We start from the raw sequence: 25,816 nt of genomic DNA, 5'->3' as shown, positions 1-25,816 counted from the left end.
AACCTATACATTTTTTCTTTAGAGAGCAGTTAAGGGTCGGTCATTTAATGTATTTAAGGCAGAGTTAATTTCTTGACTTATGGGAGTCGAGGTAGATTAGGGTAGGCAGGAAAATGGAGTTGAGGCCACAGTCAGATCAGGCACAAGTTTATTGAATAGCAAAGCAGGCTCAAAGAGCTGAATAGCTTACCATTGCTTCTAGTTAGTCTGTTCACCCCAATGTGCAATGTGGATCTGAAGGGCAAAGAAAATGCCTTTAAGAAATGGCATCTGATCTGTCAATGGGAGTCCAAACAGAGGTTCAGTGATTATGCAGCTAACACTACTTACTAAATAGGACCATAACTGAACATGCCATTGGGCTTCTGAAGGTGTGTTACTGGAATAGTCAAGTGTCCTCCAATTCCCTCATGCATAGATCTTGGACATTATCATGGTTTGCTGCATTCTTTGTGATGTTGCCTTCCAGAAAATTGTGGATGTTAAGGATGGTCAGGCCCTGGAAGGAGATGGCACATTAGGGGCAAAGAGCCGGAGGTGAGGGAGAAAGATGAAGATGAGGCAGAGTATGATAACTTTGAACAGAGAGGCGCCCCTGCTACATGACAAGATGACCTTTTGCTGCCATTCTCCTCAGAGGGCCTTCCTCTTTCCCTCATACCCTCCAGCATTAAATTCATGTTGGGCCTTTATGAAGCAAAGGTCTACTTTGATCCAAGTGCCAGGCCTCATTCTGTCCTGTGACTTCGCTCTAGTGCTATGAAAGGCACAATCAGTAGATTTCTCCATCAGGAAAACGAGCAGTCTCAATAATGGCTACCACAAGGTATCAGAAATAAGGTATCATTTGTTTCTTCTGACTCACGTCCATTCCTACTTCCACTAGCTCTGAGAACCCATCTACATTTCAATTAAGGGCTGAGGTCTACGAAAGTCAGAACTTTAATCAGTTTTGCATCAGAAGCAGATCTCTGATTCAAACACATGCCTGCTGTTTTCCACAGCCATGTTGAAAACTAGGTAAATTGTACTTTTATTCATTTATTAATTTAAAATGCAGTAAGATCAATTGCACTAGTGGTTCATCACCTCAAATGTTTGTTCTATTTATCCTTGCCAAACCAAACATTTGCCAAGTCTTTCACAACAATACCTTCCATTTAACTTGGCTCGAAATTATTTCATGTTTCACTGCAGTAATTGTTATAATACTTTGTCATTGCAATGCAAGCTGATCTCATAGCGCAATATCAAAGAGCTTTATCACATAATGGTGGAGTGAAATACTCAGTTCATTACTACATTTTGAATAGCAGCATGTTTTGAGTTCTGATATTTCCTTTGATGATGAAATGAACTTAAAACTTGTATAATGCTTCCATGTGAGATGTGACAGATTGGCCTTCTTTGAAAACAAATTTCCACATTTTAGAAATGTTCAAACAGCCCACTCAAATAAAACTCTTCAATCACGAACAGGAGAGGTGCAATGCAATGACAATCTTAGATTGTGGTTCCTGTGCTTTTAATTTTAATGGTGGAAGAATCAAAGCACTGAAGGAAGTTATAAAATGATCTTATTAACTCGAGTACATGGTCATTCAATCAAGCATACCTAAAATGAATGAAATAAATTATTTCATTTCTGCCTACTTCTCATTGTTGAACTATTCAACTATTAGCACTGAAGTGAAACTGCTTTAATGAAATGAATAACCTCATTACTTTGGTGGTATATTATCTTCATTCAAAGGATTTTCACAGAAATAAGTAAAACATATATAGGCTTATGCTCAACATTCTGACATCAAGTTTTTTTGTGTTGTTGTGCTTCTCTGAATAAAGATTGGAAAATTGAACGAATTAATGTTATACTTTAGGTAGCCCCTCACATGGGACTTGGATGAAAACCATTTGAACATATTGTATATATTTAAATAGCTGGCAGATTGATTTGAAACTTTAAAAAAAATTGTCACATGTGTCATGACCAGGACCAGCATAGCCTTTTCTGAGCTTCAAATTAGTTTCACATTTTAAAATTTGGCAAAGATGCCAACCCAAGTCACCTGACTTCTTTTTCCACTTTGGAGACATTATTCTCAGATTGAATAGATCGTTTGAAATAAAGATGTCACCCTATTTCTCAAACCTTAAGAGATTTTGACCAGCAACACAGAATGTGTATTCAATATGAATACTCCATATTATTTGGAGGAAAAAAATGTTAAACTTGGGAAAAGCCACATGGGTACACACAAAGATGAGTTGGGTGAGAAGGTGGTTCAGTGAGTGCTGAACTTTCGAATCCTGAATTATGATAGTTTCATTCAAGATGATTCTGTTGGAGAGATGCCATTACCTGGAAACAAGGTGGACCTGACACAGACATTCTGGAAGCAACTAAAGCCTTTGGAGCTATTTGCAGTTAGTTCCAACAAAGCCAGTGAATCATCAGATCAAGCAATACCGAGACCAGAGGACCTTGAGAAAAACAATTTGAAATAAACAGTGAACATTGAAATCTGAGGAATATCATAAGCTATTTGGGAGAGCAGGGAGAGAGGCAGAACTGTGGGAAATATACAGGAGGATAGATAACCAAGTTAAATAAATTAAACTGTGACAAGGAAATTGTCAATTAATTGATTGGTGAAAACCCACCATCAGGGACTGTAGAAAGTGCTAAAATTAAGAAGAGCGTCATTGTTTTAAACAACTATAATTGCATTGCTTTGAATTATTTAGGTGACTCTAGCAAAAGGAAACTAAAAAACGAGTAAGTTCAATACTTATCTTATTCCTATGTGGTGAAGTTTATTAGATTCTATTTAAGTTAGCTCTGTAAGTGGTATTGAGAAGGGGGTTTATTTACTAATTAAGTAACTATATAATAATTTAATTAAGACACAATAAAGTTAGCAGGGCAGAGAGATATTGCAATTGCAAACTATGGAATCTCCAGGGTGCCAGTGCAATCCAGATAAAACATCCATCTGTAGGAACTATTTGCAACTTGAGCAACTTCTTTGAACATTCTTTGAATGTAAGCAATATACTCAAGTAATTTAGTTATTCATTTCATTAAAACTGTTTCACTTCAAAGCTGTTGAACAGACTAGTTTGAGCTGAAGACACTATGATAAATCAGGGATTATTATATGGGAAAATGTGAATTGTCCATTTTGGCAAGAGGAAAAAAAAGAAGCACATTATCTAAATGGTGAGAAATTGCAGTGCTCTAAACCTGGAGGAATTTGGATATTGTAATACATGAATGCAGAAGGCTAGTCTGTAGTTACAGCAAATAATTGTGAAAGTTGAAAGATAGTTATTCTTTATTGTGAATATAATTGAGAGTCTCTGCTTCAATCCTCCTGGGCATTGTTGAAACCGCATCATATGTACGCAGCATCAATCAACTTGTTTAAGGAAGGGTGCAAATGCATTGGAAGCAGTTCAGAGAAACTTTATTAGACTGGCACTCGATGAAACTGTTTGCTTTCTTTTTCTGCTTTCAGGTTTCCCTTATGAGAAGGTGGTTCAGCGAGTGCTGTATCTTCAAGTCCTGGATTATGATCGTTTCAGTCGAAATGATCCTATTGGAGAGGTGTCATTACCTCTAAACAAGGTGGACCTGACACAGACACAAACATTCTGGAAAGAACTAAAGCCATGCAGTGATGGAAGTGTAAGTAATATTCAATTTTCCTTCACCTTATTTTGCAGCTTTTAGCACAGTGTAACTGCAGTCTCAGTAAACTTTAAATATTTCAAAATATTTAGTGTTTATCGATGAAATACATTCCGCCAAATAACTTATTTTCAATAATTAAAGTTTGTGTTCTTTAGGCTCAGTTTCTTTGATATCCATTGTAATAATATCTTATGTTAATACTGAGACACAAAGTTACTTACTGTTACATTAGGAAAGCTGACCCAAAGAGGTGGGTTTTAAGGCTATCTTCAGGAGAGAGGCAGAAAGGTTTAGGAAGGAATTCCAGAGCATAGAGCATGGGCAGACAGTCACTAATAGTACAATGTTTAAAATTTAAGATGCATAAGGCATCAAAAGTGCAGGATTTAGAGTTACTGAAGGTTTGCAGGGCTCGAGGAATCTACAGGCTGAGAGAGAAACAAACTTTTTTGTTTTGTCTGCCCACGTATATTGTTGTGGAATAGTCATTCGTGACATATGGCCAGAGATTGAGAAAAGGTAGATGTGTTTCACAAGAAAATCTCCTCTTAGTTGCACACAAGTAATGAGAATAACAGAAACACAAAATATGTGGTATTTTCATACCAAGGGATTGTAATTTGATTGCAAAATAGCTGCTAGTGGTTAGAGAATCTGAAATAATGTATGATTTTTGTGCATCGCTCAAACTAAATTACAGGGTAACTAAACTTTTGGTAATGATCAAATTAATTTTATTGCCTTTAGATAACAAATGGTATCAAAAAGATCAGTCTTGCATTCATAGATGCATTTCATGGCCATCAGATACCCTAAAATATTTTATAGCCAATGAAATGCTTTATGATGCACAACGTAGGAAACGTTTACACAGCAAGTTCCAATAAAACAACAACATGCCTGGAGTGGGCCTTAAACCAAGAACCTTGTGTTTCCAAGTCAAAAGTACTACTAAATCAACCATGTGTAAACTACCTACATTTTGTACAAACTTGCATAAGAAAATTCACAGCAATCCATTACTTGCACCCAACTTGAAAACAAATATAGTCTATAACAGATTAGACTGATGACCAAATGTGTGGTCATGTGGTAGGCTTTAAAATGTATCTTAAAGAGAGGTATAGGAAGTATATTCAAGCACTTGGAGTCTAGGCACCTCTGGCAAGCCCAGCAATGGCGGAGCAATTATGTTTGGGGGATACACCAGAGGCTAGCACAGGTCAAAGGATATTGTGAGGATGGAAGATTATAGAAATAGCAACACATAAGAAACTGAAGCAGGAGTAGGCCATTCAACTCCTCACTCCTATCCAGTTATTCAACAAAATCATGACTCAAATCCTCTTTTGTGTCACTTCCTCATCTACCACAATTCCCTGATGTTTCAAAACTCTATCTACCTCTTTTTGCACACTTGCACTGATTCAGAAAATTGGTCGAGTTGAGGGTAGTGAGGAAATTTGGATGGAGAAAAGACAGGTAAAATTTAAACATGACAAGAGTGAGTTGATACATCTTCGGACGTCAAATGCAATCGAAAAATATATGGCAGGACCCTTGGGAGCATTGATGTACACAAGGATCTTGGGATGCAAGTCCATAGTTTCCAGAAAGTGGCAACACATGTAGAAGTGGTAGAGAAGACACACAGCATGGGCTACATCGATCAGAACATTGAATATAAAAGTTGTCAAGTAATGTTGCAGTTCTATAGAACTTTAGTTAGACCCACATTTGGAGTACTTTGTTCAGTTTTGCTTGCCACACTATAAGAAGGATGTGGAGGCTTTGGAGAACGTGCAAAAGATGTTTACCATAATTTTGCCTGAATTGGAGTGTGATGGTTATAAGAAAAGGTTGGGCAAACTTGGATTGTTTTTGTTAGATCATCGAAGGCTGACGGGTGGCCAGACAGAAGTATATAAAATTGTGAGGGGCATGGATAGGGGGCATAGGTTTAAAATGAGAGCGAAAAAGTTTAAAAAATGTGTGTGCAGAATGCTTTTAGCACAAAGGGTGTTATGTGGCCATAGCTCTCTGCCGGGGAAAGTGGTAACAGCAGTGTTTAAGAAGCACTTACATAGATACATGAATAGGCTGGGAATAGAAGAGTACAGAAAATGTGCAGGATTCAGGGTGAGTTTCCCAATTGGTACAAAATTGACTTTACAGTAGAAGACAGATGGTGGTGGTGGTAGAGGGTTGTTTTTTGGACTGGAGGCCTGTGACCTGTGATGTTTCACAGGGATCAGTACTGAGTCCACTTTTGTTTATCATTTTATATAAATGATTTGGATGGGAAAATAGATGGCATGGTTAGTAAGTTTGCAGATGACACCAAAATTGCAGTATTGTGGACAGTGAAGAAGGCTATCTAAGATTACAAAAAGATCTTGATCAATTGGGTCAATGGGCTGAGGAGTGGTAGGTGGATTTTAATTTGGATACATATGAGATATTGCAATTTGATGAAACAAAAAAAGGGCAGGACTTATACAATGATAGGGCCCTGAGTAGAGTTTTAGATCAGAGAGAGACATAGGGGTTTAGATATATAATTCTTTGAAATTTACGTCACAGGTAGGCAGGGTGGTTAAGTATGCATTTAACACGCTTGCCTTCATTGCTCAGACCATTGAGCAGTAGGATTTGGGACATCATTGTGGGTAGCACGGCCACTCAGTGGTTAGTACTGTTGCCTCACAGCACCAGGGATGCAAGTTTTGATTCCAGCCTCTGGTGACTTTCTGTGTGGAGTTTGCACATTCTCCCCATGTCTGCGTCAGTTTCCTCCTGATGCTCCGGTTTCATCCCAGAGTCCAAAGATGTGCAGGGAGAATATCCAATCAAAAACAAAGGCAATCTCAATTATTTATTATCTGTATTAATGACTTGAAATCAGAGCAAAATGCAGACAATGTCTCCAATTACTTAAAAATTATGTCCCCTCGTGATAGACATTTTCGCCATGGGAAAAAGTCTCTGGCTATTCACTCTATCTATGCCTCTTAACATCTTGTACATCTCTTTAAGTCACCTGTCATCCTCCTTCTTGAGGAGTGGCAGATGCAGTTTAATTTGGATAAATATGAGGTATTGCATTTTGATAAAACAAAAAAAGGCAGGACTTATACAATAGTTGGGCCTTGAGTAGTGTTGTAGATCAGAGAGACCTAAGAGTTTAGATATAATAATTCTTTGAAATTTATGTCACAAGTGGGCAGGGTGGTTACCTGGATTGGCCACACTAAATTGCGCTTAGTGTCCAGGGGCATTTAGGCTAAATGGATTAGCCACGGGAAATCCAGAGTTAAAGGGTTAGGATGGTTTTGGATGGATTAGCCATGGGAAGTACAGGGAGGGGTGGTTCTGGTTAGGATCCTCTTTGGGGGGATGGTATAGACTTGATGGGCTGAATGGGCTGTTTCCGCACTGTAGGGGTTCAATAATCTATCAAGTTGCGCATACTCATTCAACCTATCTAACGCTCTTGAAAATTACTTATGTCCTCATTACAATATGCCCTCCCATTTATTTTCTGTTGTAAGAAAACTTATACGTGTTACACTCTGACATCAAGTCATCAATATAGATAAATAATTGAGACTGCCTTTGTTTTTGATTGAATATTCTCCTTGACAGCCTTTATTAACCCCAGAGCAGGTCATCCTTCATAATGAGTCCTTCTTTTTGATTGGAATGAACTTTTGCTGAGTATTATGAAATTTCTGCTGAAATGTCTGCGACTGCTCATCTTTGATTTTCCCCTTAGTTTATTTTCCCACCTTATTTTAGACCATTCTTTCTTCATAAGTGTGTAATTGCCCTTACTTAAATTGGTTTTAGACCTGAGTCTCTCTCATTCAAAGGTTATGCTGCCGCTCTATAGACTTCTGGATAGACCACACTTAGAATGTTGTATTCAGTTCTGGTCACCTCATTATAGGAAGGCTGTAGATGCATTCAGAGAGCAGCAGAAGAGATTGACCAGGATGCTGCCTGGACTGGCGGGCATGGCTTATGAAGAAAGGTTGAGGGAGCTAGGGCTTTTCTCAGTGGAGCGAAGGAGGATGAGAGGTGACTTGACAGAGGTGTACAAGATGATGAGAGGCTTAGATAGAGTGGATAGCCAGAGACTTTTTCCCATGGTGGAAATGTCTATCACAAGGGGGCATAACTTTCAGGTAATTGGAGGAAGATTTAGGGGAGTTGTTGATTCTTTACTCAGAGTGGTGGGTGCATGGAATGCACTGCCAGCAGTGGTGGTAGAGTTAGATACATTAAGGAAATCTAAGCAACTCTTGGATAGGCATATGGAAGTTAGCACAATGAATGATATGTAGGATAGTCAGATCTTAGAGTAGGATGAAAAGAAAGCACAACATCTAAGACCGAAGGGCCTGTACTGTTCTATATTAGCCTGTTCCTGGGTCGGTTCTGCGACATACTGTTCTAAGAAGTAATCCTTGATGCATTCTACAAATTCAACTTGCATGCCGATCTGATTTGTCCATTCAATATGCAGATAAAATCCCTATGACAGCTGTGTGTATGCCTTTCATACACACATGCATTCTTTTCCTATTGTCCTACAGTGAGGGAACTTTTCGGGGACTCAGAAAGAACCCCTATTCATGATTTATTTTCTTTGCTATTCCTTATTTCTACCCAAACCGATTCTACATCATGATCTATTGCACCTGTGTCACTACTCAGCACCACACTAATTAACTTCTTTATTAACAAAGCTACCTTACCACTTTTTTTCCTTTTTACCTATTCTCATGAAATATTGAATTCCTTTGAATATTGAGTTACCAGTCTTAATTATTCTGCAATCACATGGTCATAATAGATAACAAGCCATATTTGTTCATGTTTGTGCCAACAACCCATCAATCCCTCCTTTTTACAATTGCTGCATACATTGAAATAAAGAACGTAAATCGAGTTTTGAGAAGATTTGTAGCTCAAGTAGAGGTTCTGGTTGTAAGTTTGCTCGCTGAGCTGGAAGGTTTGTTTTCAGACAGAAGAAGAAGGATACCATTTTGACTGGGACAACACATCCATCCTAGGACAAGCCAAACAGAGACATGCATGAGAATTCCTAGAGGCATGGCATTGCAACTGGAACTCTGTCAACAAACACATTGACTTGATTCCTGATGAAGGGCTTTTACCCAAACGTCGATTCTCCTGCTCTTCGGATGATGCCTGGTCTGCTGTGTTTTTCCAGCACCACTTTCTCGACTTTGACCCCATTTACCGCCCTCTGAGAAAACTAATGTGAAATGACATCATCACCAGAAATGACATCACCAACCCAAGGAATCCTAAACGCATAAATAGAAAGTGGGTCACTAACACTTTACTGGAGTGCTCACTGATGATGTTACCTAGTATGATGACGAAGCATCTGTAAACAAAACTTCCAGCTCAGCGAGAAACTTACATCCAAAAGAACATAAAGCTTTGACTTTTTACCATTTCTTACTCTAATTCTAATTTAGCCTGCACTCTTCTGCATACATTTACAACTACTTTCTGTCACACTTTATCATTCATCTCTTCACTGTCTTGCACCTCAAATCTACAAGCTTAATTATGCAATTCACCAGGACACAGATGCCAACATGTTTCAACTGAAGTCCATGAAGTAAGGTTAAGTCTAAAGAGCAATTTGAAAACAAGAATAAGAATTCTAAGATAAAGATATTGCTTGAGCTGGCACCAATGTAGGGCACTGAGCACAGGGCTGGGAGGAGAGTTGCATTGGCTGTGAATTAAGATTTAGGCCTCCAAGGTTTTGAATGACCTTACATTCAGGGACGTTAGAATGTACAGACTGGCCAGGAGCATATTGGAACAGTTGGATATAAGGATAACAAATACACAAATGAGGTTTTCAGCAGTAGACAAGCTGAGAGAGGTAAAATGTTGAACACTCTTTTGCACATAGAAATAAGTAGTCTTGGTGACAGCACAGACATGAGATCAGAAACTCATCTGAGGATCAAATGTGAACAGACCGGTTTAATCTCTACCCATTGCCGGGAATGGGGATGGCTTCAGTAGCGAAAGAACTTAGTCTGGATCAGTAATAATGGCCTCAAGTTTTCCCAATATTGATTTGTGGGAAATTTTTGCTAATCCAATATTGAATGTTGAATAAGCAATCAGATAATTTAGCAACATTGAAGAATTCAGAGTGGTGACGCTGAAGTATACCTGGGTGTCATACAAATGTTACAAGTAAGATTATCAAGCTAAAGATATAAGTTGCTATATGGGATTATGATACAGTGGCTATAATGAAGAAATGATCACTAAGCATTTTTGACTGCAACGCATTCAGGAGGGATAGGAAGGGATAAAGAAAGGGAAGGGTGTTAATGGCAGCATTCATTATTTCTGGTGTTGTAATTTGATAACAGGATGTTGTGTGTAGAACATAGGGACCAAATCTGTTTTTCCTATTGGAAATAGCTTTTAAAGTAAATTAGCAGAAAGAGATGTATAATAAATATCACGTACCAGACACCTACAAAATATATGCAGACTGTAAGTGACTATGGGGGAGGGGGCAGGGGGATTGCAAAAAGGGCAAAAATTATGTGTAAGAAAAGATTAGAGGGCAACACAAGGGAACCCAGGATTTTCTTACAAACATTTAAAAGGAAAAGAATAGTTAGAGGAAGAGTGGGCTGATAAAGCAACACAAAGGAAATATTTTTATGATGCAGAGGTCTTGACTGAGATTTTGGATCTGTTTTCATAAAAACAGAATGAAGTTAGTGCCAGAGTAGAGAGAAGGGAAAGAAATAGAGATGGTGTTAAATAGGTGGTCATCCCTCAGAGTTAACAAGTCACCCAGTCCAGATGGAATGCTTCCTATGTTGCTGATGGAAAGTAGGGTGAAGATTGTAGAAAGAGGGAGGAGGGGAGAAACTCTCACAACAGTTTTGAAGTCATCCTTGAATATTATAGTGGTGTCATGGGACTAGAGAATTACAAATATTACAATCTCGTTTGGACAAGCAAAGAGGGATAAAACACAACTATATTTTATCATTCAGTTTAACATCATTGTTGGATAAACTACAAACAAGACAAATTCAGAGGGCCAGCTGAAAGTAATGCATTCGAAATATATATGAGCTTCTAAAAGGATTTCATAAATTACCGCATAGTAGGCCTATTCAGAAAATATAAACAAAAAAAAGGGATAACATAAATGCTAAATTAGCTAAAGGAAAGGAGACAGAAAGTGGTGGTGAGTGGATGATTGTCTTACTGGAGAGAAGTGACTGGAATGAGATAACATGGGATCAATAATGGGGACATGGCTTTACTTGTCACATATAAATAACCTGGTCCCAAATCATCCTGTCAGTGTTGATCCCTTTTTCCCAATGCTGATCAGTCTGAAAACCTAGTTATATTAAAAAAACAGTCCCTGATGGATGATACAGTATCCTTAATCTCAGAAGCCATTCAGCGTATTGCAGAAAGTACTCATTGCAGGAATTCATTGGGAAAGACCATCAGTGCAGGAGTCATAACCCATTCTTGTGCATTAGCTGCTGCATGGTAAGTTCAAAAGTTCGCGTTTTCCCCACCTCTGGGTCAGAAGGCCAGGTTCAAGTCCCGTCTGCCCAGGAGGTATGTCATACCATGTCTGAACAGATTGATTCAAAATACTTAAGTCCAGATTTTGAATGTTAGTAAATGGGTGAAGTTGGTATGGGTGATGGAGTTAGTGATGTTGGCAGGGTTATCTGGTAGGTGGGGATGGGAATCCATTTGGGTTAGCAGATTGGAGTGAGTGTGTGTGCGTGGTCAGAAGATTGCGAGTCAGTTGGATGTTCAGGAAGGTGGTTGATGGGTTATTTGTGTACCTACTCAGGCAGACTCAGTTTTAATCTGTCTAATGTTTCCTAGGTAACTATTGGGGTAAGTACATTCTCAGAGGATTCCAAGGAGCAAGGGAATTACCAGTTTAAGTTTACATTTTCAGACAATTCTTATGACCTAGCAACCAGAAGGTTTAGCTACTGCTCTTGGATATGGAAAGCATAATTTCAAAGTTATTGTGCAATATAAAATTTGACAATGCGGGTTAGTAACAGATTTCAAGGTGACTGTTAAAATAAACAGCCACATGCCAATGTAGTGCAAATAAATCTGAAGTGTAATACTTTAGTTGTAAAACATGCCGAGGTGGTCTTAATTGTACTTTTTTGACCAGGGTGCAAATATACAAATCTTTCATATTGGCTTGATAAGTTTATCAGCTGTTTAAGAATACTTACACACAGGGAAAATTTCTCTGAGTATAGATAAAAGAAGCTCATGATAAACCTTTGTTAATCACTGAACCTCAATGAGACTATTGTGCTTACTTCTGGAAACTATAAATTAGAATGGATATCAAAGCCCTATGAAGGTTTTCACTCTGGTCTTAAGACTTGGTGCATTTGATTACTTGGAGAAGCTAAGATCACTTTTCTTCCAGGAAAGGTTAAAGGAGAAACTTATTATAAAAAATTAAAGCTGTAAAAAGTTTTGTTAGATCAACTAGGGCGAAGCCATTCATTCATCAAGAGGATTATATATTTAATATTATTGGCAAAGAAGTTAAAGGAATTTCTTCACCTCTGTTGTTAAGATCTAAAATGCACTAGCTCTAAGGGTGGTACTTGAATGGGACTAATTTTCAGAGTTACAGGGTAAAAGTTTGGATTTGGGACTGAAATGAAGATCTCTCTGAAAGAGCTAACACAATTGTCACAGGCCAAATGGCTGCCTCCTGTGCGGTCAGATTCTACACAAAATGAGCTTGATCTATCATCTTATGTTTGCAAAGTTTGTATAGATGCATTGTATTCATACTAATGTTATTTTTTATTGAAGTACTTGGCTTGCAGCAAGACAAATCCCATGGAGGGTTAAAGATGTCACAGAAATATGCATGTTATGGTGCAGAAAGTGGCCGTCTAGCTAATCGTGTCTGCATTGGCTATTCAAATGAGCATCATTACCTAGTGTCAATCTCCTGCTTTTTCTCTGTACCCTTGCACCATATTTCTATCCAAATCATCATCCAATAGTCTTTTGAATGCTTCATTTGAACCTGCCTGCATCACATACCCAAGGATTGCATTTCATACCCTAATTAATCAAGAACATGTTAAAGTTGATTCAGTTTAATGAATGAACACAATTTTTTAAAAAAATTAATATCAAAACAATTTCATTCACCTTGAGTTATGAACTGTCCCAGGGGAGTTTAGTGCTGACTGACTCATTGAACAATGATTTTTCTACACATAATTCTCAAGGTTTGCACAGCTTAATTACCAACATAATCTTGACTATGACAGGTAAGAATGTTAAGTTGAAAGCAAATGATACAGTCTTCACCCTGCCATATGTTTCATTACTTTCTGTCAAACTTTTCAGTTTGGAAGGGAAAAGTATATGGTAAATGGCTATGAAGTAATCCTCGGTGGACTGATAAATGTTGTTTTTAGCTGACATTCTCTTCAGATATTTCTTCCACACTGCTTGCTGATGAGACACTCACTGCCTGCTATGAATTTAACTCAGAGATCAAATGTTGAAAATTACAGTTCAAACTTTGGAGGTGCAAAATGAATAGAAAAGTGAGAATATTTTTAGACACAGTTGCTGTATAGATGGTACAAGGCATCAATCTCTTCTGCCCCTCATTTGAGATCATCATATCTCATGACTTTAGAAAGGATAGCTGGTGTTTGTGGCAGTCTGGTTGACACACACACATATTTATATGCCACTCCAGTCTTCTGTTGAAACACTTTTACTTGGTTGTATTATTGAGGCTTTTGAAGTCACCTGTATAATGTCACCCTTGAAGTCAAAAGATTATTTTCCTATCCTTCCCAGTAACTATTAATTGGTACTAATCTCCATATTATGCTCTCCCACAGTTGCTATTATTATGTGAAGTGAGGTTAACAATATGGTTTGTGATGGTTATTAGAAATTCTATTCATGTCGATTCAATTTTCTAAGAAAAAAAAACTGCTATTCTAATTGGTGCCTAAAAATAATCCAGTTGCATTTTACAGATTTGACTTTAGTATTCAACTAGTAACATTCTTATGGCTTTAGATTCCAAGTGCTCTCAGTGGGCCAGAATTTGGTAGCTCAAGGAAGGAAATGTTCTGAGTTGGCGGACCTTGTTTAAAAAGTATCACATTAACCACAATGTATCCTGAGCTGCAGGTACATTATGAAGTTATGTCCACCAACTGTGGAGTGTCAGTAGCTACAGGAATGGGTAAGTGCAGACGGGATCTAATTTGAATGCCAGCCTCAGTTTTCTAGGACTCATCTCTGTACTCTCTGAAGATTCTAGTCCTTTATCCTTCATACCCCTTTAATCCCTTACCCATGTCCCCTTATACTCTCTCTGCCAGCTCATGCTGTTATGTTACTCCTCAATGCCTTTCATACTGCCCATGGTAAGTCACATCCAGTTCATGCCCATTCCATGCCTCTTCATCCATTCTTGTCTATGTATCGAAACAACGGGGCATTTAATAACAGTGGCAAGTGTGGAACTGCTGAGAGAGAATAAAACACCCATTCACAAATCATCTTTAAAATAGAAAGGGCCGTTCTTACAACCTTAAGTGTTAATCAGACAGGCCATTAAACTATCAATAATAGATATATCATATCTTTTAACCTTTTCCAAACAAACATTGAGATATTGATAAAAGAAATCACAGAAAGAACAGCAGATTATAACTTCTTGAGAAAGTCAATCAAGCAAAGTCAATAATTCACTTCAGTTTTCAGAAGAGAACCGCTGTTGGAATAATGTTTTTATTGGTCTGGGCTCATACCCAAGTTCATGATGCATGAGTCTGTAAAAATCCAGACCTTTAGGTGTACAAGTATCTCTGTAATGTTTCATTTTGCTCCTAATTAGGATTTATAATAGGACTGATTATTGTTGATCAGTCTTTGAATATTTAACCGAGTGAAGCACTGATGGCTCTTGACGTTACGTGCATAATGTCACCGTTGAAGTCAAAAAGTTATTTTCCCATCCTTCCCATTAACTATTAACTGGTACTAATCTCCATATTATGCTCTCCCTCAGTTTATATTATCACCTGAAGTGAGGTTAACAATAAGGTTTGTGATGGTTATCAGAAAATTGAATCGACATGAAAAGAATTTCTAAGAGAAAAAAACTGCTATTCTAATTGGTGCCTAAAAATAATCCAGTTGCATCTTACAGATTTGACTTCAGCATTCAACTAGTAACATTCTTATGGCTTTAGAGTCTAAGTGACCATATTGGGCCAGAATTTGGTAGCTCAAGAAAGATGTGATGTCCTTTAGATAAAACCTTAAAATAAGCCACCCCAATCACATGACCATAAAGAGGTTAGAGTAGTCCGAGTCTTAACCAATACTTATTCATTTTTGTTAGCTTGTGAGGTATGGGTGTCACTGACTAGACCAGCATTTATTTTACATCTCTAATTGCCCTAGAGCAGATGCTGGTGAGCTGTTTTTTTCTGCTGCTGCAGTCTGTCAGGTAGGTGTGCCCATAGTGCTGTAAGGAAAGAAGGACAAAGATTTTGACCAAGGAGCAGTGATATAGTTCAAAGTTAGAATGGTGTGTGGCCTTTTGGGGAACTTACAGGTAATGTGGTTCCCATTCAGCACTTGGTTCCATGGTTAGCACTGCTGCCTCACCACCAGGGGACCAAGTTCAATTCCAGCCTCAGGTGACTGTCTGTGTGAAATTTACACATTCTCCCTGTATCTGCATGGATTTCCTCCCATAATGCAGAGGTATGCAGATTAGGTGGATTGGCCACGCTGCATTGCTCATAGTATCCAGGGATATGCAGGCTAAATGGATTAGCCATGGGAAGTGCAGGGTTACAAGGATGGGGAGGGAAGTCCTTCATGGGCTGAATGGCCTGCTTCCATGCTGTAGGGATTCTGTGCATCTGCTCCTCTTGTACTTCTTGGTGATAGAGGTGGCAAATTTGGGAAGTGATGTTGAAAAACCCTTGATGTGTTATTGCAAAGCATCTTGTGAAAGGTACACAGTGCTGCCATTGCATATCGGAGGTTAAGAGAATGAATATTGAAGTACTGAATGGAGTTCCAGTGAAGCAGGCTGCTGTGTCCTGGCTAGTATCTGGCTTCCTGAGTGTTATTTGAACTGCACCCATCCAGTTAAATGGAGGAAATTCCATCATTTTTGTATTTGCCTTGTGAGTAATTATGTACTGGGGAGATAAGAGGTGAGCTACTCGTGACAGAAATAATATCAACAAAAAAACTTACTTATACTTACATAATTCCCTTTGCTGACACAATCTCTCATTCTGACTTACAACAGTTCTTGGAGTGTAAACATAATTAAGCAGAAATTACCTTTAAATTCCAGATTTACTTTTTTAAATAAATGGTTTTCATGTCCAATTCTATGAATATTGGTTAAACTATATGACCTGCTAACATTTGTAGTATCACTACTTTTCAGCAATTGAGTCTCTTTTGTCTCTTCCTTCAGTTAACTACACAAGTGGTTACTATGAAACTCTTAATAACTCAAGGCATCTATAGCAGACTTTGCTTCTAGTTATCTCTCTGGTAACAAAAATATTAAGTTCCCTTCTATACAGTGTTTGATATTGCTGATAACACTGTATTCTGGGTGTGAGATTGTTTTTGAGCAATGTAATAGAACTCCAGCTCAAATTCTAGACTGATAGTTCTGAAGGAGTTTTTTTTAAATAATTAGAGGTGCTGTCATTCATGTTCTTTATTTGCTGGCTTGTGCATGTTGCAGATCTCTTGCAGTAATTGAGTCGGTGAGCTTATTGCTGTAATTACAATAAAGTTGTTTCAATTTGTCAGCTTGGACATCACTATTTTGTAATTTTGTACATGTAGTGTCCACAGTAATAAGCAGCTTGAAAATAAAATCTCCATGAAATTTAGAATGTAACTGTTTTCCCCCTTGTTACATACAACTGGAAGCAAAATTCATGATTCAGGATGCTGAAGACAGACTGAAAGACGATTGCATTGCTTTTACTGAGTTATAATGGTTCCCGGATGCCTGGGTAAATGCTTAATTATCTTCAATTCAGAAGTGTTTTCAAATAGAGGTAACTTGGCTCTTTGTTATTTCAGGGGAGTCGAGGAGACCTTCTCTTGTCATTATGCTACAACCCAACTGCCAACACAATCACTGTGAACATTATAAAGGCAAGGAATCTGAAAGCCATGGATATAGGAGGTACATCAGGTGGGTGCAAAAATATTTATGTTGTGTGTTATGTATTAACTTGAATAGGAAGTAGAAATACTGTTCCCTTGTGACCAATTGTTGAATGCTGTATTATGATGACATAAAATAAGCTCAATTTCAATCCTTCATCACCAGTATAGGCTCAGAGGATGTCCTTGCCAGTAAGGTTCATGGTCTGTGTTCAATAGACTGAATTTTTCAGTTTCCAGTGGCAAGAGAGACTGAATGGGAAGTGTGCAGTTAGCTGCTCTTCAAAGCATTAAGTGGAGCGAGTTAATTAAAGCCCAGCTGCCAGGATTTCCAGCCAGCTAGTGTTGGAAAGATCTCCAGATCCATGTCACCATCCAGATCTGAATGTCCACTGGTAGATAGGTGAGGCCATCATGCAGGAGTCTGTTCTAGCCTTCCTCTGTCTCTCTCCCTCCCCTTAATTGTTACGTAACCCAATAAAAGCTGAACAATGATTTCTGCTGCTATATGCAGCAATTATCACATTTATACACTATTTCATCTGCTGTTGTGCCCCCTCCTCATTCCTTGAAAGTCACTTCCAATGATTTTCCTGTGGAAATCACAAAAGTGTGGAATGGGTAGTGAAACATTGCAAACTTAGAATCATAGAGATGTACAGCATAGAAAAAGACCCTTTGGTCCAACTCATCACGGTGGCACAGTGGTTAGCACTGCTGCCTCACAGCGCCAGAGACCTGGGTTCAATTCCCGCCTCAGGCGACTGACTGTGTGGAGTTTGTACATTCTCCCCGTGTCTGCGTGGGTTTCCTCCGGGTGCTCCGGTTTCCTCCCACAGTCCAAAGATGTGGAGGTTAGGGTGAATTGGCCATGCTAAATTGCCCGTAGTGTTAGGTAAGGGGTAAATGTAGGGGTATGGGCGCTTCAGCGGGTCGGTGTGGACTTGTTGGGCCGAAGGGCCTGTTTCCACACTGTAAGTAATCTAATCTAATCATCCATGCTGACCAGATATCCTAACCTAATCTAGTCCCATTTGCCAGCACTTGGCCCATATCCCTCTAAACCCTTCCTGTTCATGTACCCATCCAGATGTCTTTTGAATGCTGTGATTGTATCTCTGGACTCCCACAACCCAGGGAAAAAAAAATGACTATTTACCTTATCTTGCTCGTCAATATTTTATGAAACTGTATAAGGTCACCCCTTAGCCTCCGACATTCCAGGGAAAACAGCCCCAGCCTATTCAGCCTCTCCCTGCAGCTCAAACACTCCAACCCTAGCAACATTCTTGTAAATCTTTTCTGAACCCTTTCAAGTTTCACAACACCCTTCCTCCAACTGGGGGACCAGAATTGCACACGATATTCCAAGGTCAACTGATTTTTTTAAAACAAGCATAATTAATGATAGTCTTTTTTCTGAAAGGTTTCCAATTTCAGCATTCACTTTGTTTCTGCATTATCAGAGACTAGTGAAATGACAGTGGATTGGCATATTTTACATTAGCACTAGGGAAACAGGGGCGAGCTCACCTGATTTATGTTTGTCGAATCTAGTTCAATGCATAATAATGCAACAAGCAGTTTATCAAAAATAAAGAGACATTTCATGCAAATCTCTCTTATGCATAAAGCTGAGGAAAGTAAATATTTTCTCATTGTCTAGAAAAATAGTTTACATCCAACTGCAGCAAAGTTTTTGTTGCACTGTCATTACGATAGGATAGAATGTACTGTTTTCAGGATTAGGGCAGCCATAAGGCTAAAGCACAAGAAGTGAAAGTAAATGGGAGGTAACGCTAGCCCAGATACAGTGGAGATGGGAAAATACTCCTGCTTCAACAGAGGAACAGGATTAGGCCATTGAGGCCCTCACCCTGTTAATTCACTTAGAATGTGGCAGACCTACATCTGAACTTCATCCACGCACCACTTTGAATCCTTTAATGCCTTTGCCAAACAAAAACTTATCCAAGTTAGTTTTGATTGGTTTATTGTTGTTATACTGGGATATAGTGAAAGGTATTGCTTCGCATGTTATACAGGCAGATTGTATCACACAAAGTGCAGCAGGTAACTGAACAGAGTGCAGAATAGTGTTACAGCTACAGAACAAGGGCTTAGAATTAACATTTGAGAGGCCAGTTCAAAAGTCTGATAAGAGAGGAAGATGCAGTTCTTGAAATTGTATTCAATATTTTATATCTTCTGACTGATGAAGAGGATGGAAGTCAGTATAACTGGGGAGGGAGGGGTCTTTGATTATATCAGTTGCTTTCTTGAGGATGGAAGGCTGGTTTATGAGATGGACAGAGTTCGCGACTCTTTGTAGTTTCTTATAGTATTGGGAAGAGCAGTTGCTGTACCATGCTGTGATGCATTCGGATGCTTTCTATGTTGGACCTGTTAAAAACTGGTAAGAGTCCCTGTGAACATGCTGAATTTCCTTAGCCTCCTGAGGAAGTAGAGAAGTTGTTTTGTTTTCTTGATCATTGTGTTGACGTGGTCAGGACAGATTGTTGGTGATCATCACACCCAGGAACTTGATACTGTCTATCTCAGCACCAGACAGGGGTGTCCTCCACTTCCTGAAGTTGATGACCAGCTCCTTTGTTTTGCTGATGTTGATGGACTCTGTCCTATATTCTATCTCATCGGTGTTTGAGATCTAACTTACAACAGTGGTGTTATCAGCAAACCTGTGGCCACACAGTTGTGAGTATAATGGGGGACTGAGTATGCAAGTTAGCGGGGTACCTGTGTTGAGGATTATGGTGGAACAGTTGTTGCCTATTCTTACTGATTGCAGTCAATGGGTGAGGCAGTCCAGGATCTAGTGGAGACCTACATTTCAGAGTTTAGAGATGAGTTTGTTTGTAATTATAGTGCTGAAATGTTCACATTAATGTTGCCATCTTGATATAGCAACAGTAACACTAAATAGAGATGCTATATTATTGACCATTACCATGATAAATATTTTGGACCAATTATTTTGTGACCTGTATGGTTTGCTTTCCTTGCAGATCCATATGTCAAGGTCTGGCTCATGTACAAGGATAAGAAGGTAGAGAAGAAAAAGACAGTTGTGATGAAGAGGTGTTTAAACCCCATCTTCAATGAGTCTTTTGTGTTTGATGTACCGACTGAGATATTGCGAGAGACGACTATTATCATTACTGTGATGGATAAAGACAAACTGAGCAGGAATGATGTTATTGGAAAGGTTTGTACAAGATATTAACTGATGTAATTTTGTAATAGTGTTTCCAGATTCATTTCACAGGCTCAACTTCACGTAAGTGGTAAGGTTATCCAATGAGCTGTTTCTTAGCCTTATAGTGAGATGGTCACTGATGTCCCTGAGCTAGTCTAGGTAATTTCAACACAACTAGTTTGACTCCAGTTTAATAATCCATTTAATTTGTATGCTTTTTTTGTTATAAATAGCAACATTCTAGACATTGAAAAACAGTAATACTCAAGACTCCAAACAAACATGGAAACTGGTTAGTTTCTAGGGTTAAAGTCATTTTCATCATTCCATGTCTTGTCATTATTAAAACATTTTTGATGACACACTATTTAAATCTCTCTAGTGAGATTTTCTTCCTTGCTAAAAGACAAAGTCTCAGTTCACTGGTGATAATGCAGTTTCCCCATGCCTTTCTAATCTTGTTGACCATCTGTCCTTCAAAATAGTGGTTCCCCTGACTTTGTCCCATGGTTAGTTGTACCGCTTACCAGTGCAATCAGAGCCAAAGAAGTTTACTGTAAGCTTTTGTATCTATCCCCTGTTGACTCTTGAGTCTTCGAGGGATCTGTCATTTATTTATTTGCTGCCCCTTTATTCATTTCTTCTAATCATGTCATAATCTTCCATATGTGCATTTAAGACATTCAGCTCTTCCTCTCCACTGTCTCTGTACTGGCCAGGTCTTCGATGAGCCACCATTAACTCCAGTTCAACAACAAGAAATCTGATTTCATCCCCTGCTACTGTCTTTAGCTAAACCAGTCTATCTACAAACTTATCATCCTATTTGGGCTTCTGAACCTATGCAATAATGTATCATTCTACCTTTGTCTGCCTTATTTTACCTGCCATTGAAACTCTTATTGATGTATTTGTCACCTTCAAATTCATCAGTGTTGTTTATCAGCCTCGTAACCACCACTATCGATAGATTTCAACTTATCCCTAAAACTGATGTGCTCGCCTCTTTGATACCATATGTCAAGTTATATTGGATTCCATACACAGTATAATATCTCGAAGATCCATTTCAATAATATTGGTTGAGGGTAATCAATGGCCAAGGAACTGGGAGCGATGCTTTACTTTTCATTTAATAGTACCAGATGATATATTGCTGCCATTTGAGAGGCCACACACCTCAGTAATGTACTTGTTGGCTATGTCCAAATTGAGAAGAACCCACAATCTTATGATTCAGAGCTAAGAGTAGCACCTCTGAAACAAATATGAAGCTGGGCTGCAAGTATTCACAACAATATTAAAAGCCTTTAATTGAGAGAGAGAGAGCAGGCAGCTAGGAGATGATGGAATTCAAAGATTGACAAGAAGTTATGGAGAGATTATAAATCTGTATGTAGAATTAAAAGTTACATTTTATCACACGGCAGTTGAGAACAATCTTTATCAATACTTTTGTTTGATTTTTAAAATAACATTTTCTAATGGTCAACTTTTGGTTTATTGAGAAAGAGGGATTTGCTGTATGGAAATATTGTTAACATAATGATTTAGCAAAGGCAAATTTTAATGTAATAAAATAAGAACAGAAACTGCTGGAGAAACCTGGCAGGTGTGGGAACATCTGTGGAGCGAGAAATAGACTTAATATTTTGAGGTTGACATGACTCTTCTTTGGAACAGATGATGAAAGTGTTGAGAGCAAAGAACAGTGGCTGTGTTAATGATGGTAAAGGGGTGAATGAGATTTAAAACAGCTGTAAATAGCTTTGAGAAGGAGGAAAGCCAATAAGGAACATGGATGATAGAAAGGGGATTGCATGAGCAATCAAATCGAACAGTGTACCTACTCTGAAGATGTTGAACTCAACGTTAAGTCCTGAAGGCTTTAAGGTGCCTCAGTGGAAAATGAAATATTATTCCTCCAGCTTGTATTGAACTTTGTTGGAACACTGCCGTAGGCCCAGGAATGAAATATTGGCATTGGTGTTCTATCCAGAGAAATGGACACAGTGGCAAAAGTGATGGAAGAAGAGTTCAGCATCGAATTGTGGCCAAACTCTATTGAGGTGGGAGTGTAAAAGGATAAAACTAAGTCCCTGGCTGAGCACGTAAGAGAGGAAGGTCAGGGGTATAGTGATTATGAGAGGATAAAGAATTCAGAAGAGTGAAGATAGTTTAGAGCTGAAAGGAAGAGAAAAGGTTTCTTGTTAAAGCTTCCATTGAGACAAAGAATGGCATGGAACTGAGGATGGCTTTGAGGTAATGTGTGGTGGTGCTGATAGAGTGATGGATCCAGACTGTTTAGGGTGACACATCGCACTGAATTAGGATTTCAGAATGCAGCAGGAAAAACTAGCTGAGGAGTGTTATACATCTCAGAGGAATTTGTAATCCTGGATGGATTCAAAACATGAATGGGTAGAATTTCAGTTGCTATCCACTTTGTGTATGACGGAGCCAGAGAGAGTCATGGAGGATGGAGATGTGGCTGTGAAACTGAGTTTTGGCAGAAACTATCAAGCATTAGTAAGAAAACAGAAGCAGTGAAGGTGAGCAAGCCGAAAGATTAAAATGGATAAGTAACAGTGAATTAAACACTCAAATTACTGCAGATGTTGGAAATCTCAAATTACAACTGAAAATGCTGGAGCCACTCGGCAGGTCTTGTAACATTCCTGGAAAGAGAAACAGAATTAACATTTTAAGTTCAAAGACTCCTCTTTGGAACCTTTTTATATTTTCAAATATAACTGCATAAGGTCCGACCCGAAATTTGGTCCAACACTGACTACCAATCCACCCAATGGACTAACAGTGAATATTTATCGATTAAATTCTCAATGATCACATTTGTCATATTTCTCACATTAACAACTTTGTTATTAATTCCTGAGTACAACATATATTGTAAAAGTTTAGAATTCAGTAATGCTTTCCCTCCACAAAGTGAACACATTGAGTGTGAATAGCTGCCTTTGAATGTATTTGTCATGGAAATTGACCATTTGCCTAGTATTTCTGTAGTAGAGGGCAGCTTAACAGAATCTGTAACAGACACTAAATACCACTGGCACTTCCTCTAATCAAAAAAACGTCAATTGTGTTTGCCCAACTCTTTCCTTACTTAGAAGGAATGTAGTTTGTGCAAATATTTATCTACATTGTCAGAAAATGGGGATCAAATTAAAAACATAAACAAAGTACTTGCCGTTTAACAGTGTCAACTTGATGCATATTATTTTCTCTTCTTAGATATACTTGTCTTGGAAGAGTGGGCCTGGAGAAGTCAAGCATTGGAAAGATATGATTGGGCGGCCACGACATGCTGTGGCTCAGTGGCACCAGCTCAAGGCATGATTTTTCACCAAACCAAAAGAGAGGGGAAAACATCCAATTAACCTTGACATTTTAAGTATGCACAATGAAGCACGAGGACTGAAATCATGGATCACTCAGTCAACACTCTGGGAGCCCAGCAGCCAATCCATATGCCATGGACTGAATAGCATTGAGCTGCCAGCAACATTTTTTTAGCCAAGAGGTCATTTCCACCCAGTGCTTCAACATTCCTTCCCTCCCCTCTTAAATTCCCACATAATTTGGTAGTGGCACAATTCATTCTCTGTGTCTGAGGAGTCTGTGGCCAGTTGTCACGTGGCTTAGATTTTAGTTTTTATTTCATGTGACAAAAAAAAGTGAACCGTTCTTCCAGTGGTAAAGGAAGTTGCTGCATCGATAAAAAACTTGTATCTTTTTTTGGAATGAGCTAACATTTGTAGTATTCTGGCGCAGGTGTAGATGCTAGCAGTTGTAAAGTTACCCATTTTACTTATCCGAGTCAACATGATGAGTGGGAGGGAAAAATGAAAAAGCAGGAACTTAAAATCTGTCTGTGTTTGTGTGTCTGTAATTATAGAAAGTGTGTTTTTGTGCACACAATGTAAGTACTCAGCCATGCCCTTAATGTGTGGGTGATTTTCTCTGCACTTTTTAAAATGCACAGTTTGGTTATGACAAATAAGATGTTAATGGATTTTGGATTTTTAGAGGTGGTTTTTAAGTGGACAGTGTCTGGTTTAGTCAGTATTTTAACTTAGCTCTTCTTTATCCAGGGCTTACAGAACTATACCGCAACAAGCAAAAATCCCAAAGGATTTCCATGTAGAAAATCCTATAGTGTTACATACAGTATTGGCCTGGAATTTCAAAAGAAAATTGACAGCAAATGTAAAATACTGTCAAATTTCTAGAAGTCCTGTACAGTAACACTGTAGATTAATTCCATGCAAGTCCTGTGTAGTTTTGCATTATGGTCAGGTACATGTAAAATAATATTGTGTGGTAAACCATATATCTGAAGTTGGCATATTTGACACAGTTTAATTGGAGAGGAGGTTTTAATGGCATTGAATAGACATCCAGAGTCCTTGATAAAGGAATTTCCTTGTTTCATTTCATATCTGTTGCTAAATGAACTTCTCACAGTCAGATTAATTGTGGTGATTTAAAAAGAAAACAAATTGCTCGAGAGAGAGAGAGAGAGCAGGTCTGGTAGCATATGTAGCATAAAAACAGTGAATGTTTTGAGTCCAGTGACCTTTCGTCAGTGTTAACTCTCTCTACAAGTGCTGCCAGATCTGCTGAGTTTCTCTAGAGCTCTCTGTTTTGTTTCAGATTTTCAGGATCCACAGGTTTTATTGATAAATTCAGATTGAACTCTGATTTTACAACTAAGGGAATGTGAAACTTGTATGAGATTCTGAAATCTAGCATTACATCTTGTATTGTGACAGTTAGTGGTTAACTGCAATTTATCTAGAGTGACAATTTACCCTAGACAACAGAACAGCACAATAAAAGTCAAGACTGGAGAATTAAATAAGGTGATAAGACATGGGGTCACACCTACAGTTTCTCAGGCATTGTGTTCTCAATATAAGCCATGCTATTATAGGATGATGTCAGACAGAGGACAAGTTAGAGTCCCTTAGGTACTACTGCAGACCTGCTTACACACTACCTTTTTCAATCAGCCTGGAGTCTGAGGTAAAGATTATCTCCATTTTCCACTTTGTGTGAATTTGTTTTCCTTAATGTAAGTGTTTTAGTGCTGAGGAATGGAAATCTTTTCATTTTGGAAATCAACCGTCTTGTGTCATGAAGGTACTAGTTGGCTACAGTATTGTTAGACTGCAAGTAAATACTCACTGTGTGGACAACAACCTTAGAAGAACACCCTAAACTGTGGCAAAATAATTATCCATAATTTGTGGAATTACATTGGCATGCTCCTTTTTCTGGACTTTCTATGAGATTGCCATTTTGATGCCCCATATTATACAGAGTTTGTGCTGTCATCCCATGCCAATAAGATAGAAATTGCCTAAACTCACTTCACACTGGACACTTAAGCAAGCAGATTAGGGAGACTTCCAATCTATCTCTATTTCAACCCAGGACCATGAAGAAGAACCAACATTTAACTCTCTGCATTACTCATTTTCCTTATGCTTATTTCCTATTTGCACATTTCTGAGATGGGATCTCATCTATTGAATATGGAGACAATGCAAGCATATAAATTAAACTAT

The 25,816-nt window shown here is 38.5% G+C and overlaps 1 protein-coding gene across 1 annotated transcript in view; it reads left to right on the top strand.

Annotated features, from left to right (window-relative positions):
- The window catches only part of syt7a (synaptotagmin VIIa), a 682,829-nt gene extending 659,247 nt beyond the window's left edge, over positions 1-23,582 (top strand). The window contains exons 10-13 of the mRNA XM_060838472.1: positions 3,522-3,691; positions 16,919-17,033; positions 20,032-20,231; positions 23,478-23,582. Of these exons, the coding sequence (XP_060694455.1) occupies positions 3,522-3,691; positions 16,919-17,033; positions 20,032-20,231; positions 23,478-23,582 (590 nt within the window). The remainder of the gene's footprint in view (positions 1-3,521; positions 3,692-16,918; positions 17,034-20,031; positions 20,232-23,477) is intronic.
- The last annotated feature ends 2,234 nt before the right edge of the window (positions 23,583-25,816 follow it).

This window comes from Hemiscyllium ocellatum, chromosome 18, assembly GCF_020745735.1.
Source record: "Hemiscyllium ocellatum isolate sHemOce1 chromosome 18, sHemOce1.pat.X.cur, whole genome shotgun sequence".
Lineage (NCBI taxonomy): Eukaryota > Metazoa > Chordata > Chondrichthyes > Orectolobiformes > Hemiscylliidae > Hemiscyllium > Hemiscyllium ocellatum.
This window is presented reverse-complemented; position numbering and strand designations above follow the sequence as displayed.